Source organism: Caloenas nicobarica, chromosome 7 (assembly GCF_036013445.1).
Source record: "Caloenas nicobarica isolate bCalNic1 chromosome 7, bCalNic1.hap1, whole genome shotgun sequence".
NCBI classification, from domain to species: domain Eukaryota; kingdom Metazoa; phylum Chordata; class Aves; order Columbiformes; family Columbidae; genus Caloenas; species Caloenas nicobarica.
Genome location: NC_088251.1, coordinates 12687916 through 12702289, shown reverse-complemented (window position 1 = coordinate 12702289; position 14374 = coordinate 12687916). Strand labels below are relative to the sequence as shown.

The window sequence follows — 14374 nt, the reverse complement described above, 5'->3', positions numbered from 1 at the left end:
GCCCACATTTATTTTGTTATATGAATATGATGCTTGTGTTGCACTGGATCACGTCTTTCTTCATGTTAACCAAGAGTAGCAAATAGATTCTTCCTCATGGCTGGTAGGAAATGCTAGTTATAAAAACCAAAAAGCTGAATTGGAGTAGACAAAAGTCCATTAAAGACTGGACTACCCCTTGAGTGTTATTGCTTTTCACTGTGCAGCCTTTCTTGGGGCATTGACAGCAGCTTGGTTTGCAGGATGGAAAGCAGGATAGAGGGGACAAGGCAATGCTGTAAGGTCAAGGTATGAGGACATGTGGAACAAAATGCACGGACTGAACTTTTGCAAGTTTGATATGTATAGCCAGAGTCCATTCCACATTGTAACAGTTTCTGTGGTACCAGTGGTGTAATGAGGTGCAACAATTTGGTTTATGACAGTATTGTTAATAACATTTTAATGTATACATACGTGTGTCTGTGGTTAGAGGCTATTTGCCAACATCAAATTGAGGCTGAAGGCAATAACAGCCTTCCAAGATGATGAGACTCCAGTGATGGCTTCAATGGAGCAACTCAGAGGAGAAGCAGCCAGGCAGGGTCAGTTGGCCATAAAAGGCCCAGCCAAAGTTAAAGCAGGCATTTGGGGTGCAACTCATGGAAAGAGTCTTTTATATCACTGAATCATTGTCGTTTTGATATAACTACAACGTTTCTTCCTCTCTGCTCCTTTAATGATGTGCTTTGACGTGAATCCTATTCTGAGCAGAGGAAAAGGAGAAAACAGGGTATCCAGACTGCTTGTAGTGTCAAGCAACTGTAAGCACATGGGGGCTAGTTAATTTGCAGTTAGAAGTCTTTGACTGCAAAGATAAGTAATTAATAAAGGAGACCGGTTCAAGTTAAGATTAAAAGCTGAGCCAGACTTAGGTTGCTAGAATTAGGCAGACAACTTTTTTTTCTTTTTTCGTAAATACTTGTTCAAGAATTAGGTAGTTTGGTGGCAGGAGTTCAGTAGGTTTGAGTATTGAGCCATACACTAGATGATTATAGAAGCTGAAATGGCTGATTGTGGGTGCTTGCTTTTGAAAAAACGAACCATTACCTATGCAAGCTTTCAGCTTCTTCATCCCTAGAAGAGAGAGAATATTTCCCAGTATGGCCCTTGGGACTTCGTTAGTTTGAATGAATTAACATGAGACAAAAGCTTCAGATTCTTTGGATGGGGAAGTGCTGTGGAAATACAGTATATTATTGTGATATCCTTTGAGACGTTTCTGTGAAGCCAGTGGTGACTGTCATGATAATAAAGAAAGCCTTAGAGAAGCTAACGAAATAATGATCCTACTTCCTTTCTAGCTATTCTTTGAAAGGGCAAATGCAATGAGTGATAATGGTTTAATGAGAGAGAGTCATTAGGGCATCCAGCCTGCATCTTTAGAAGTGCAAGGCATTTTGGGAGATTTGAAAATGACTGGGAGAACAAAACCAAAGTAGCTTTGTCAGAATATTAAACTGTTATTTGTATTCTCTTTGAATGCTGATTGAAACCAGTGATCTCTTTCCCTGGCTGGTGGCTGGTACATGTGTAGTCAAGAATGTGGCCGTTCGGAGCTTCAGTGCTGTTGGAAGGGTGAGATCAAGGAAGTACCTCAGTTCTTGCCCTCTGTGTGTTCCCCTCTACTAAGAGCTTAGTGTTACTTGCGGATTCCTGACCTGTTGAATTTGCATCTATAGGAGGCCTCATGTAGTGGAATTAATTGGCCTGGATCATTCAGTTTTATTAACTGAGCTGCCTCAGTTTCAAGGTTAGCTGGAGGAGGAAAGCTGCTAGGTTTTTTTGTGTGGCATTGATATCTAGCAAGACAAGAGCTTCAGATTCTTTGGATGGGAAAGTGCTATGGAAATACAGTACATTATTGTAATATCCTTTGGGATGTCTCTGTGAAGCCCAGCAAGTACCAAAACTGTGCATTAGTACAAAAGAGTATTAAGTGTAAATAGAGCTAGTATTTAGTGCTCTTTTAGTATTAAACAGCTAAACTAGAACACAAGCAAGTTAAGACTTCAAGCACTCCTGACGGCTGAGTGTTGAAAGCAGGAAGGTTGGTTCATCCATTTAAGGAAAGAACCAGTTTGCAAAACATTTAGTAATTGTGACTGAAAGATGCACAGAAGCAAATGTGTTGGAGCCACATCAGTGATAAAACAAGCTTTTGACTTCATGGGTCCTACAACTTGGAAGCCTGAAACCAGCTGTCTGTTTTTGTGGCATGTCCCTTCTGCTGTCATTCTGGACTTCACCAGCAGCAAGGAAACCAGCAGAGGTGGGTGCAGCTTCTGCCATCACCCGGTTTCTGCAGCCGCTGCAGTGGGAGCCTGGAGCTGCTGGGCACAGCAGCTCTGTTCGCTGTGGTGCCAGAAGGGTGACTTGGGCCGCTCCTCTGCCAGACAGGTGGGGAGCAGAGGATTGGTCTCGGGCAGAGCCACAAAGCTGCAGATGCTGGAGACTTGCTGAACTTAGAAAATCAGAAAACTACTGGGGCTAGTTACTGGGAAAGGCACTGAGTTGCTACATGTTCTCTAATAATCTGTATAGTAAAAAGCGTGTGTAGAGAGGAGGGCTGGGGCCATGAATTCTCATCTTAATAGAATCATAGCTATGTCCAGGTAGGCTTTTTGTGAGGGCCTTTCCTTGTCCACCTGATAAGGATTGTGTTTGCTCTGTCCATATGATAGCAGCTGTGTAGGGTCAGAGGCCAGGCTTTCCCCACAGTTTGGATGGGGTGGATGGGCTTTTCATGCAGGTTGTGACACCCCTCCTAAAACAAGCTAGTGCTCATCACTCTTCAGTTGTGGGATCCTGTACTAGGTAGCTGTCGATTTGTCCTGGTAGGAAAAAAATCTTGGTTTTTTTTAGGAAAAGCAGAGTACGAAAACAGCAGGGAAACAAGCAGGGCAAAGTGAGGTTTCCAACATGCCCACAAATGAGGAGGAGGAAGCTACAGAAAACCCTCTCTGACGAAGCGGCCCTTTTCCCCAGTCACGAATGGGTAATGCCACCCCCAGATCATCTGCTCCTCTGAGGGGGATTTGCTAGTGTAGGGGCCTGAATCTGTCTTTTTAACTCAGAAAAATTAAATTCCTGGCACAGAGTAGGATGGGGGTGACTGAGGACTCAAGATGCCAGTTTAGGTACATTTTTATCTAGACCTGAGTTTAGCTGTTACAATTCTGAGCCACATTTGGATGCCCATCTCCAAGTCAAAAATCAGCGTACTTAAATACAACTGTTGATGGGTTTAATTTGGATTCTTCTGTTCTGAAAAGAGAGTTTGTGCTAAGGGTGCTGCTGAGCTCAGTCCTCTGATGTAGATATGATTTGGAACCCCCACCAGTACACGAGAGCGGAGCCTGCCTTCGAAGTCCATGTTCACAGGTGCACCACAGCTCCCCAGGTGTGTGGGATCAATTGATACAGAGACAGACTCCACCCCAAAGGACTCAAGTTTTCTTCTCTTTGCTGCTGCCCACCCTGAATGAAACACAAAAGCTTGAGTTTTAAGGGTAGTAAAGCTCAGTCTGTAACTTTGAGCACCTGTTGACACAATCCTTTCCTTTCCTTCCCCTGAGCTCTAATAACCACAAACTCTTTTTGTCTCCTCTTTTCTCCAGGTCAACAGACTATGGCACTACCTATGAAAAGCTAAATGACAAAGTAGGCCTGAAGACTGTGCTGAGCTACCTTTATGTCAGTCCCACTAACAAGAGGAAGGTAAGGGGGAGCCATCAAGGTGGTAGCTATAGAAACTAAATTACAGCATTCTGTTCATTCTGAGAGGAATTATGATCCTAAAGTGAGATCCGCTGGTAATTCACAAAAGCTTGAATTTGCAGTCTAAGTTGTGCTAATGCAATTCCATGGAATCCAGTAGAACTGTGCCTGTTTTACTTGTGATGGGGACGGAGTGCTTTATCTCCTGCTGAATGTGCTGGAGAAATAAAAGGGTTGCTTTTATTTGCTTCTGCCTGTTACACCTTTAAAGAAGCTGAACTCAACACAAACATTTCTGGCACGCTTGCTTACATTTTGGCTAATACACCTCTCCTTGTCTTCTCTGTCTCACTATTAGAAATACTGAGTAAAACACATTTATTTCTGCATTTGACTCTTTTCCTCTTTATGCTTTGCCTAGCTGGAAATTGGAGGTAAAGAAGTAAATGACATTTTCATTGGTTGCATCACGTAAGGGGGCTGAAAGCAGAGTATGCCTGGGAGAGTGGGTGGGAGACCTAAGGTTTGATTTGAATGTGTAGGAGAGAAGATGAGGTCATAGCTTTCAAACTCCCTGCTCACGCTTCCCACATGATGCAATTAGGGCTGCAGGTGGCTCACAGAGCTCAGCCCAGGAGTTTCTACTCAGTGCCATTTTGGTTTAAAATTATTGCCTGTGTTGATCAAAAGGACGTAGTGGGACAAAGATGCTTTCAGCCACCCACAGAAATCAGTGTGGGAGGGCTGCAGCATATCGCTAATTTCTGGCAGGGGAGTTGTGTTTGGATGGGGTGCAGCACATTCCACTTGATCACTTCCAAACTTCCCCTCTCCCATCTCCATCAGTAGGTTTCCAAACTAGTATCTTGGTACTTGTACTGCTCATATTACTGCTATTGTAGTAGTGGTCAGTCTACAGAGGTTTCAGGATTGATGTTTGTTTGTGTGTAACCTTAAGGCAGCCAGAGCCCTGATTACTATTGGCAACCATATATGTGTATGTATAGAGGAGAGGAAGAATGCAGTGGGCAGGCCACAGCTTATATTTTTTCTGATGCAGAAGCTGAATTCTCATTAAAACAACCTTGACTTTTTCCTGAGCAAAATGGAAGGAAGATGTTTTGTAATGAATGAGCTCTCCTGAGCTTCACACCTCTCCTGTATTCAACATGTTGGGCACTGAAGAGTTAATTCTTCTTCTTCTGTTTCCAGAGCAACTCTGCCCACCCAAAATCAGAGGCAATATGCTCAGTTACAAATTCCACGTCACTGGTGTAAAGTCTCACTCACAAACCAGAGTATTAGGATATACAATTATCTTCTAGCAATTTCTCAAGCTATTGAGCTTTACAGATTAGCAGTCTTTTATCTTTTTTTAATTAATAACACCTACATTCTACATTTCATCATCTAGTGGCATGCAGATCTATCTTTACCTGCTGTTTTCTTATTTTGGATGACAATTTTTAAGAATTTTTTTTGGTGTTATGTCTTAAGGAACTGATTCCTGGACCACCTTCTTCTCTCTATCTAAAAGCCTTTTGAAACTGAGAGACAAGCTGTAAGGAAAACCCATAGGAAACCAGCTTCAGTGCTGGATACTGTGGGAACAACTTGTTTTTCATTTTTCTACCTGTTCTAAATATATGGACACTGTCACTGGGCATGGTTAAAGAGCTGATTTGTCTGAACTCAGAGCTGACTCTGCTGCTTTGACCATCTAAGCAATTCCAAACATCCATGCAGCATTTGAAAAATACCTGGAGAAGGTGTCACTGGGTTGGAGCACCTGGGATTTGCCAAAGTCAATATCAGGTTTACTGTCCACTTACCTCTTACAGATTCATGAGGTTGTGAACTGCAAAAAATGAATTTGGGATGCAATCTTCTCAAAATCTCTCTGGGTGAATACTCTTATGGTGTCCTGCAGGGTAAGCATCATGTTTTTCTTGGGCCCCTGAGAATAATGAATCACAAAGCAGTAGGTGAATCGCAGCCCGGTAGAGAAAGTCCGGATCCTTGTGTTTCGCCTCTAACAGCACAAGCACTGGCTAGTTGAACACGATGCAGTGATGTCTTGTGAGCATCAACAATTGTCTTTGTTCGAGGCAAGAAATGGGGAGGGAGACACCAAAAGTAACACATTCACAGGGCCTTTGCAGACACAGTGAATCATGCAGACACTTACCAGGCAAGATATCTTCTCCTGAGGCATTAGCTCCCAGGTACCGACGGGACCCTGCACGCCTCACAGCTCCTGTCGATTTGTGATGGCTTTGCACACTGTTGCTAGCCCTGTCTGCTCATTAGCGCTTAGAGGATTAGCAGTTACTTGGAGGAGGGGAAAAGCTTTCCATACATTCGTTCCTAATTGATTTACTAGTGAGAAGGATAATTACCTCTCAGCTACCCTGCAGAACTACAGTGGGAATTACCTGTCAGATTTCTTTGAAGGCCCAAAATGCCTCACTTCAGCTGTTAAATAGGAATTATGCATTCAGCCAAATGCCAGTTATATAAACATCATTTACCTGAATTGTGGCATAACTCTGGGCTCACTTATGAGGCAAGAGGATTTAAACGCTGGCTTTTCTTCTTTCTTCTTTTAAAAGAAAAGCTTTTTATTTCTAATTTCTTTTAAAAAAATTTTTGGTGGGAACATTGTAAATTTTTTGGCAGCTTCTACTGTATTTCACTGCTCAGTGCTGCCAGGTCATGGTGGGACACTGGTTTCTCAATGCCAACATCTCTGCTTATTGCAATATGGGGGATCAGAAAAGGCCAGAAATGCAGAGGCTGAGCAGGTGGATGAGGCATGGCTACAACCCATGGTCTGGGAGCCTGTGTCATTCCCCTTCCCTCTTCGTCCCAAGAAAGCCACACTTGATGCACACCTTACCCTCCTGCATTATGTCACTCCAACACCCTTTTCTTACAAAGAGGATTCCTTTCTGGAAGAAATATTGAGTTTAATGTAGGAATAATTTGGTGAAATTCTGGAACACGTGCTACGTGTGGATGTGAGATTTGATGATCTAATGGCTCTTTAGGCCTTAAAATATTTAATTCTCTTTGGGTTTTATTCTGAGCAGCTGCTATGTAACACTGATGCAAAAACAAGTCCTCAGCTTCACATATCACTTGCCTTTCTTTTTCAAGCTCAGAACTTTTGTTTCAGTTTGGTTTATATGTTTAGTCAATTTTATTCATTTCCTGTTCTCTTTACTCTTTGTTGTAAGCTGCTCCTGTGTGTGTCTCCCACCCCTAACTGGAGAGCCTCAGCAGGGTGTTTAACATTACCCCTGTCTGTATTTGGTGTCCTGCTGAGTATTGACATGTCTTTCCTGACACAGCAGACCGACAAATGTTGGAGCAGCCTGGAAGCAGCTGGTCCATCAGTCCTGCTCTTTGCTCCTCGGTGAAACACATCAGCCACTAGTGTTTGTCAGTGGGCAAAATCACCACGGAGAGATCACGGCTTTATCCCTGAAGAGAAAAGAGGCAGCTGAGAGGGGAAGAGTTGAAGAAATAGAATCTCTCTGGTCATCATGGTGATAAATCCAGGACAGCTGGAATTCTCCCTGGGCACCACTTGGCTCTGCTGGTGTTTGGCATTTAGAGGCCAGGTTCAGTCTGCTGACCCAACCTGCTGATTGCTGGTTTTGGAGCTCAGATAAGGGCTGTCCATTTCCTAGACATCACAAGAAAGTATATGGAAAACACACTTTGCCATTGTCTAATTTGAGGTTTCAGGTTTGCAGTTATAATTAAATCAAAATAACAAACATGCAAATACCACAAGAAGTCACTGAGAATACTTCTTCCCAGCATTGTTTCCTCTTGCCTGTCAAGTACCATTGAGAGTGATCAGGGCCAGCTCGGTGATCTGAAAGCACCCATCATTTGAAATGAGACCACCTTGGAGTGCCGACATAATGAAGAGTCAAGCAGGCTGCAGCCCAATGTGAACCCATAGCCTCTGGCTGCACCAGAGCAGAAAAGCTTCCTGCCGTGAGCCAGGACTACTTCATCTTCAGGTGGAGCAGTCGTGCTGCTAATTCTCATCTCCTAAGAACTAACGATCTCAGGGTTTCACACCACTTTGTAACTGTGCATACAGCCTCTGCTGCTGGGAGCTGAAACTGCCAGACTTGTATCTGCTCTCCTGCAGGTGCTAGGGCTGTTTCTTCTTTCACTTGCACACTAGGGGCTTGTATTTGGATCAGGAAAATCTACATTGAGTTCTCATTAATACTATGAAATTCCAGGTGATCGTTACACGGAACAGTCAGACAGCTCTGAAGGCCTGGCGGCCATGGCTTTCTAAAGAGTTACTGTTTTGGGTCCTAGTGAGAAGCCAAGTGCCTGTGGTTTTGACACTTCCACCACCATGAAGATGCTCTAATAGGCAGTGTGTATTCCAGGACACGTTTTCCCCTTCAGTGCATCTGCCCACCCAGTCGTTTGCCTGAGAGGCCACATGAGCAGCATCTGCTTTACCCCATTGATACACAGACTGCAACAAGCCTGATAATTCTGTGGTGAACTTCAGAAAGGAGAAACTTTCATATTTGTTTAGCAGCACCCCTTCTTTACAGATGAATGGGATTTAAGGGCAGATGGCTGAATGCTCAGAAAAGCTGAGACTCGCACAAAGCATAGCTTTGGCTTTTCTCCTCTATAGCCTCTGGTCTGTCTTTAGGGATATGACAAAGGCTGCTTACTCTCTGCTGGGCAGAGATCTCAGTTCCCTGCTGACCTTTAATTTAATGCTATATTTTGGGCATTAGTTACATTTTACCAGAGGCAGATTTTCACAGCAGTGTGGGAATTAAAATTGTTTATTTCTTCAAAAGCACTAAGTGGAAAAGCCTCTTCTATTTTAATAAGAACATTTCTCTTGACTTTTTAAATTCCCATTTTCGTTCTACCTCTTTTTTCTTTTTGGTTGTTGAAAACTTTCTGTTAGAAAATTGGATAATTTCCACAAAAAATTAAGCCTGTGATTCTTTCACTAACTGCCTGCATTTCAAAATGGCACAGCTTGGAGCTGAAGTTCTGCAAGTCCCTATTCGCTAGCCTGGGTTGGCCTGCTGGTTGAGATCCCTCATCTCAAGAACATTTGCTTTCTTCTTGATTGACAATAACGGGATTCATTTAAGAATTGATGCCTCATGGAGGAATGCAAAGTCCTTCCAAAGGATGCAGAAAGAAGAATGGAAGTCACATATATCTGAAGCACTGCTCCTTGCAGACACTGAGGTGCAATTTTAAATCTCAAGGAATTGTTGAACCATAGATTTCATGCGTTACTTTTTCCATTAAATGTTCTGTGAAGAGTGAATATTCTTGGTGAAGGTGGTGTGTAGTTGAAAACCCAGTTTTCACTTTGAAACTTTTATTTCTGCCCTTGGGATTTCTGTGGAGGTTGAGAGGATGGGGTTAAAAAGCATTTAAAAGAAAATGAAGAGAGGAAAAAGGAAGTGAATGACAACTCTGACAAAATCAAACCAAAAAGCACTTGCCTGTATAGAGTACTGCTCAGATGAGATGTGGATAACCAGGAGGTCCTGATTGCATTTAAGATCTGAGGTGCTAGTTGTGATGTCTTAGAAATACCTTCCTTCATGAATTTGCTTTGCAGTTCAATTGGGTGCAGTCACATTTAGCTTTTCTCCTGTGCTGTTACCATCGTTATTGTAGGTGATGACTTGAAGAATTAAAAGGTCTGAAGTCTTTTATGCTGACTCTCTGCACAGAAATATCATCCAGGTGCAGTGACTGAAATGTGGATTCCCCCATTTTTCCCTTATACCAGAACTGAAGCATTAGAGATTTTATTTATAGATAGACCTTCTAGTTAAGGGATTTGAACAGTAGTTGCAAACAGCAGAAAGCAGAAATAAAGTTACGGTGCTCAGTTAAAGAGCTTTGAGAAAATGGTTTTGCAGACTAGTTTCCCAGCTGTCATAAAGTAAAAATAAAGGGCCAGTCCAAATCACTGAAGCTATAAAAGCCAAAGGCGTGTGGCACCTCTGATACCTAGTCATGCCTCAGAACTTGGCCCATCAGAATGAGAAATGTTTAGAGGTATTTGGAGAGTCAGAAGCTCTGAAAGCTAAATCTAATTAGATTTGTTTGTTTCTGTGCAGCTTCTTGGGGATGAAGCATGGCAACTGTTTATGAGCTGGCAGAGAGCAATGCTGCGTTGCAGTTCAGGTTAATGAAGCAAGAATTTAATTGTGACTGTAATATTGAAACTGCAGAGGAATGCATCTACCTGACTGGAATCTTGCTAGCACATTGGGAGTGACAACTCCTGTTACAGTAGTTGGAGATCCTAAATGAGTGCAAGTCGCTTTGACCTCCTCTTTATTTCTTCTTGCTTACTTAGAGAGTGACTGAGAGCAAATCCTGTCCTGGCCTCATGTATCTCCAAAGGGAATTAGTGCTGTGATTAGTGCCTCAGGGCAGAGCCATGGTCAAAACAGATTTTGGTTTTGACTGTATTTCTTAGTCCATTTGATGCCGAAGGGAATTCCACAGCATTTTGTTCTCTCCTTACTCATCAAATGCTGCTGATGAGGCAGCAGTTCCAACATGCACCTGATTCTTGCTAACCCAGCCTGAACTGAGCTGCCATCCTTTGCCACAGCTCCCATTAGTCATCTGCTGCTTTTTCCTAAGATTGCATCCCAAGCTATAAGTGAGAAACTGAGCTCTGGAGTATCCTAAAGCCATTTGGCAGATGGAAGGTTTCGTAGGACCCTTTTTCCTTATTATGCTGACACTGTGATAAACAGCATGTGTTGCAAACTGGCACTTGCTGGTGTGATCTCAGGGAACGTATTTGTAACACAAAGGCAATGGGGCTGAGTTAGAGCCACAGGGCAGGAGTGATAGAACCAGTTGTTTCTACTGTCTTTCATCCCTGATCTTTCCCTGCAGCCCAGTGAAATACAGTTCCTAAACAGCTCTTGGTTTTGCAGCTGCCATTGACAGGGCCTTAATTACCTGAGCTGCAAATGGAGTTGTAATTATCTCTTCCTGAACCCCTTCTCTGGACCTGTTGAGCTGCATGTGATGTTCCCGTGCTTCTCAGCTCTCCAAAACCCATGCCAATCAGTCTAGAGCCTACGTGGGCAGAACCTGCCCATGGCTGTACAAGAAAGGCTGTAGCTCTAAAACACAACACCTGGATGAGGTGAGCTCAGATATTTCTGCTCTGGTTATACCAGTGGGTTGTACAAATGTGACTGCGATCTGCTTAACATCGCAGTGTATTCTGTGTCATAAATACACTTCACGGACAGTCACTGTCAGTCTGCAGAGCTGACAATTTAAATAGGAGGATAAAGATGGGAGAAATAGTATTTTTCTTCACTTACTTGTGAAACAAAGATGATATCCACAAGGCTACCCACAGCATCCATGGCAGAATCAGAGGACTTGTGACGTGACGTGTTTCATCTACGAGATGGACGCCTGAGAGCTGTCATGCATGGGATTCTCTCTACTTTTATGATGAATTCAGCTTGAATTCGTCACCTGAGAAAATAGAGAATTTTTGTAAATGTTTGCAGAACCATGACCAGAAACTATGTGAAAGAGATCTCTTGAGTTGCAGGTGTGTTGTAATACCTGGAGAAAATAATTTTAGGAATTTCTCCTTTTGAGGGGATTTTTGTCTCTTTTAAATTTAGAAAAGTCATATTTACTCTGTAAGTTTCTCTGACCTTTCATACATAAGAAATATTGTTTCCTGATGCTGGATGACTTAGTTTATTAGTGATTTCAACATGGTTCAAGATCAATGAATGGAAGATGTTGAGGTGTAAAGGCAAAATATGGGCGTTATTAGAATACTGTTAAAGTATAGGATCTTTTTCAGTATGCACAAATAGGATTATTATTATTTATTATATTTGGAGCTTGTGCCTCCTTGTGAATCTTTAGTCAAGGGGTTCCTGTGCAAGTGTGCTCTGCCCTGCTGCATCCGGGGGCTATGGGGCCTGGCATGTCAGATGTCACACTGGGACCTGACCTATAGGCTCTTGTGCTTAAAGAAAGAAGAAATCTATCTGTTCATTTGCAGATTTGAAGTTTACTATTTCTGACTTGACAGAAATCATAGAGATAAATGGAGGTCGTGTAGCATCTGTGGTCTGGGATGTGACCGTTTGTCAGCACATACAGCACAGAATCGGGACCCAAGCTAATGAGAGATCCCCAACAGAAGTTTTCCGCTTTCTTAAAAAGGGACAATCTGATCATTGTACTCCAGGGAAGGCTGACTCTCGGTATGCATGAACATGAAAACTAGAGATTCTTGGGGCTTTTTCAGTTAATTCTCTGAAAAAGCAGATGTATTAAAAACCAAAGAAACATAAAACCGCAAAGCCCACTGGACCTAACCCACTGCTCATCAGCTGTTTCTAAAAATAAACACAATTGAGATAATTAACAAAATGCTCACATACGGCATTATTTAATGGGGATGGAGAGAAGAGGGTTAGAAGAGAGATGGGTTTCTGTTTATACCTATCGTAAAGATACTACATTGAAACACATCATTTCAGTGTTTATGAAGAAAAAAAAAAGTTCATATATTATGAAATTCCAGAATTCAGTTTGCCTGTGTGTGCCTTTCTGAATCTGCATTTCATGTCTTTGCACTTACGCATTCCAAGAGCTTTTACTTGCATTTTTCATAGGTTTCCAAGCTCATCTAATACATGTTACTGCTGAAGTATTGAAAGCACATGGAAACCTAATGCAGAATTTAATTAATAAAGGTAGAGAATAAAATGAGGGTTAAGTTGGCTTTATTAAAAATGTTTTGTTAAATAAATTTCATTTTAGTCTTCACAAATATTGCAAGTCTGGTTGATAAAAGTAAGCATGTAGACATAAGATGTTTAAGAGAAATAAGAAAAAACCAAACACTTCCTATTGCCATTTATCTACCAAGGACTGGAACTGTGACCCTGAAATCTCTGTTTAGATGCTGTCTGTGGCTTTGGGAAAAGGTTGGCCAGTTGGATGAAAGCAGACATAGATTTTAGGAAGGGAGAGTCAGAATTCAGACCCTTTGGGTTTGACTTATTTACCAGGCAGACTTCCCTGAGGTTGCTTTGTGTGCAAAAACAGAGTAGGTGAGCACTGTTTGTTTGGCAGTGTTTGTGGTGGTAAATGCAGATATCTACCACTTTAAACATACAATTCCCAGTCCCATCATCCTAAAAAAACCTAAGGTTGGTTGAAGAGAGTGTCACTGCACTTATTTGTCTACTGGAATGCCTGTGGAGTCAGACTGTGAGGGGGAAAGATAGGAAAAACCCAAGCCAATATTTCAGCTTTGTTTTTCTAGGACTTGCAAATAATGTTTTCGGAAAAAAGGCCAGTTTTAGGGTAAGAATCACCTTTGCAGGATACTGGTGCACATCTGTGACAAGGCTTCTGTGTCTGGCTTCCAGAAGTCAGCCCACCTCTCCTGTTGCTCTTTCCGACTGCTTCACCTTGAATCGCTAGAGTCAGGGTCCTGCAGAGTCTTAGGGGATGGTCTGAGGTTGTAAGGAGAGGAGATGGGGTAAAACTGGAAAGGTCACATCCACTTTTAGATCTGGACTTCCCAGAGCTGACTGCTAGTGTCTAATAATGAGGTAGCTGGCTCTAATTTAGCTATTAAGTGTTAAAGGACAGATCAGAAGTTGTTGTATCTAAAATAAAGCTGCGATTTTGCTGCTTAGCATGGCCATTGCTTTTGTGGAGTGGTTGGGGTGGACCTGTGTGAGCTTTCGGAGTGCCCTGCCTTGGCTGCGGGGAGGAAGAGGGGCTGCTCGCATCCATCCCCTCCTGAGGGGCTGCCTGTACTTGACAGCCAGCCTGTCAGCAGGGCGGGCACGGCTGCAGATCCTGATGGCGGGCAGGTTTGTGAGACCTCCTTCCTTTCTCCACCCTCCCTACCTCTCTATGAAACATGGCCACCTCTTTCACTGCTGCAGCTCCAATCATATATTAATTTATGAAGTATGAAAAATGAGGTAGTTTTGAATTAACGAGAAGGGGAATGGTGCTTCACAGACAGCAGGGTAATCAATCAATAATAACGAGTCAGCATGTCCTGTTATTAAAGAGGAGGAAAAATAATAAAATGGGTGGAGAGCAGCTCTTGGAAAAGGGGCAGGTGGGTCCTTTTCAAGACTGCATAATGGTCTGACCTTGATCTTTAGTGATATGAGCTGGTTCGTCAGAATACGGTTATTTTTCTTTAAGGAAAGTAACTGCCCTGCCAACCCCAACCCTCAAACCCAGCAATATTTAGCAAAATGTTTTTTTATTTCATTCTTTTCCAAAGTGAAGAATAAGGAAATCCAGCATTACCCATTGAGTGAATTCTCATTTTTAGTAGACTAGATGAGCAGCGTCTGCAGGGTACATGCTGGCAGTTGATGGGTTGGGAGCCTGTCTCACTTTCTGTGATATGTGCATATCTGCCTCTTACAGTGTAAGTGCAGTAACTCTGACTTCAGCTCTGGTATGATCAAGTCTGTGTAAAATGCTCTCTCCTAAGCAGCACTGTGGATCCTTTTGCCAGTTTATTCCTAAAACAAAG

The 14374-nt window shown here is 42.6% G+C and overlaps 1 protein-coding gene across 1 annotated transcript in view; it reads left to right on the top strand.

Annotated features, from left to right (window-relative positions):
- Nucleotides 1-14374, top strand: part of SORCS3 (sortilin related VPS10 domain containing receptor 3) — a 293071-nt gene that overhangs the window by 131897 nt on the left and 146800 nt on the right. The window contains exon 3 of the mRNA XM_065638696.1: nucleotides 3660-3759. Coding sequence (XP_065494768.1) covers nucleotides 3660-3759 — 100 coding nt within the window. The remainder of the gene's footprint in view (nucleotides 1-3659; nucleotides 3760-14374) is intronic.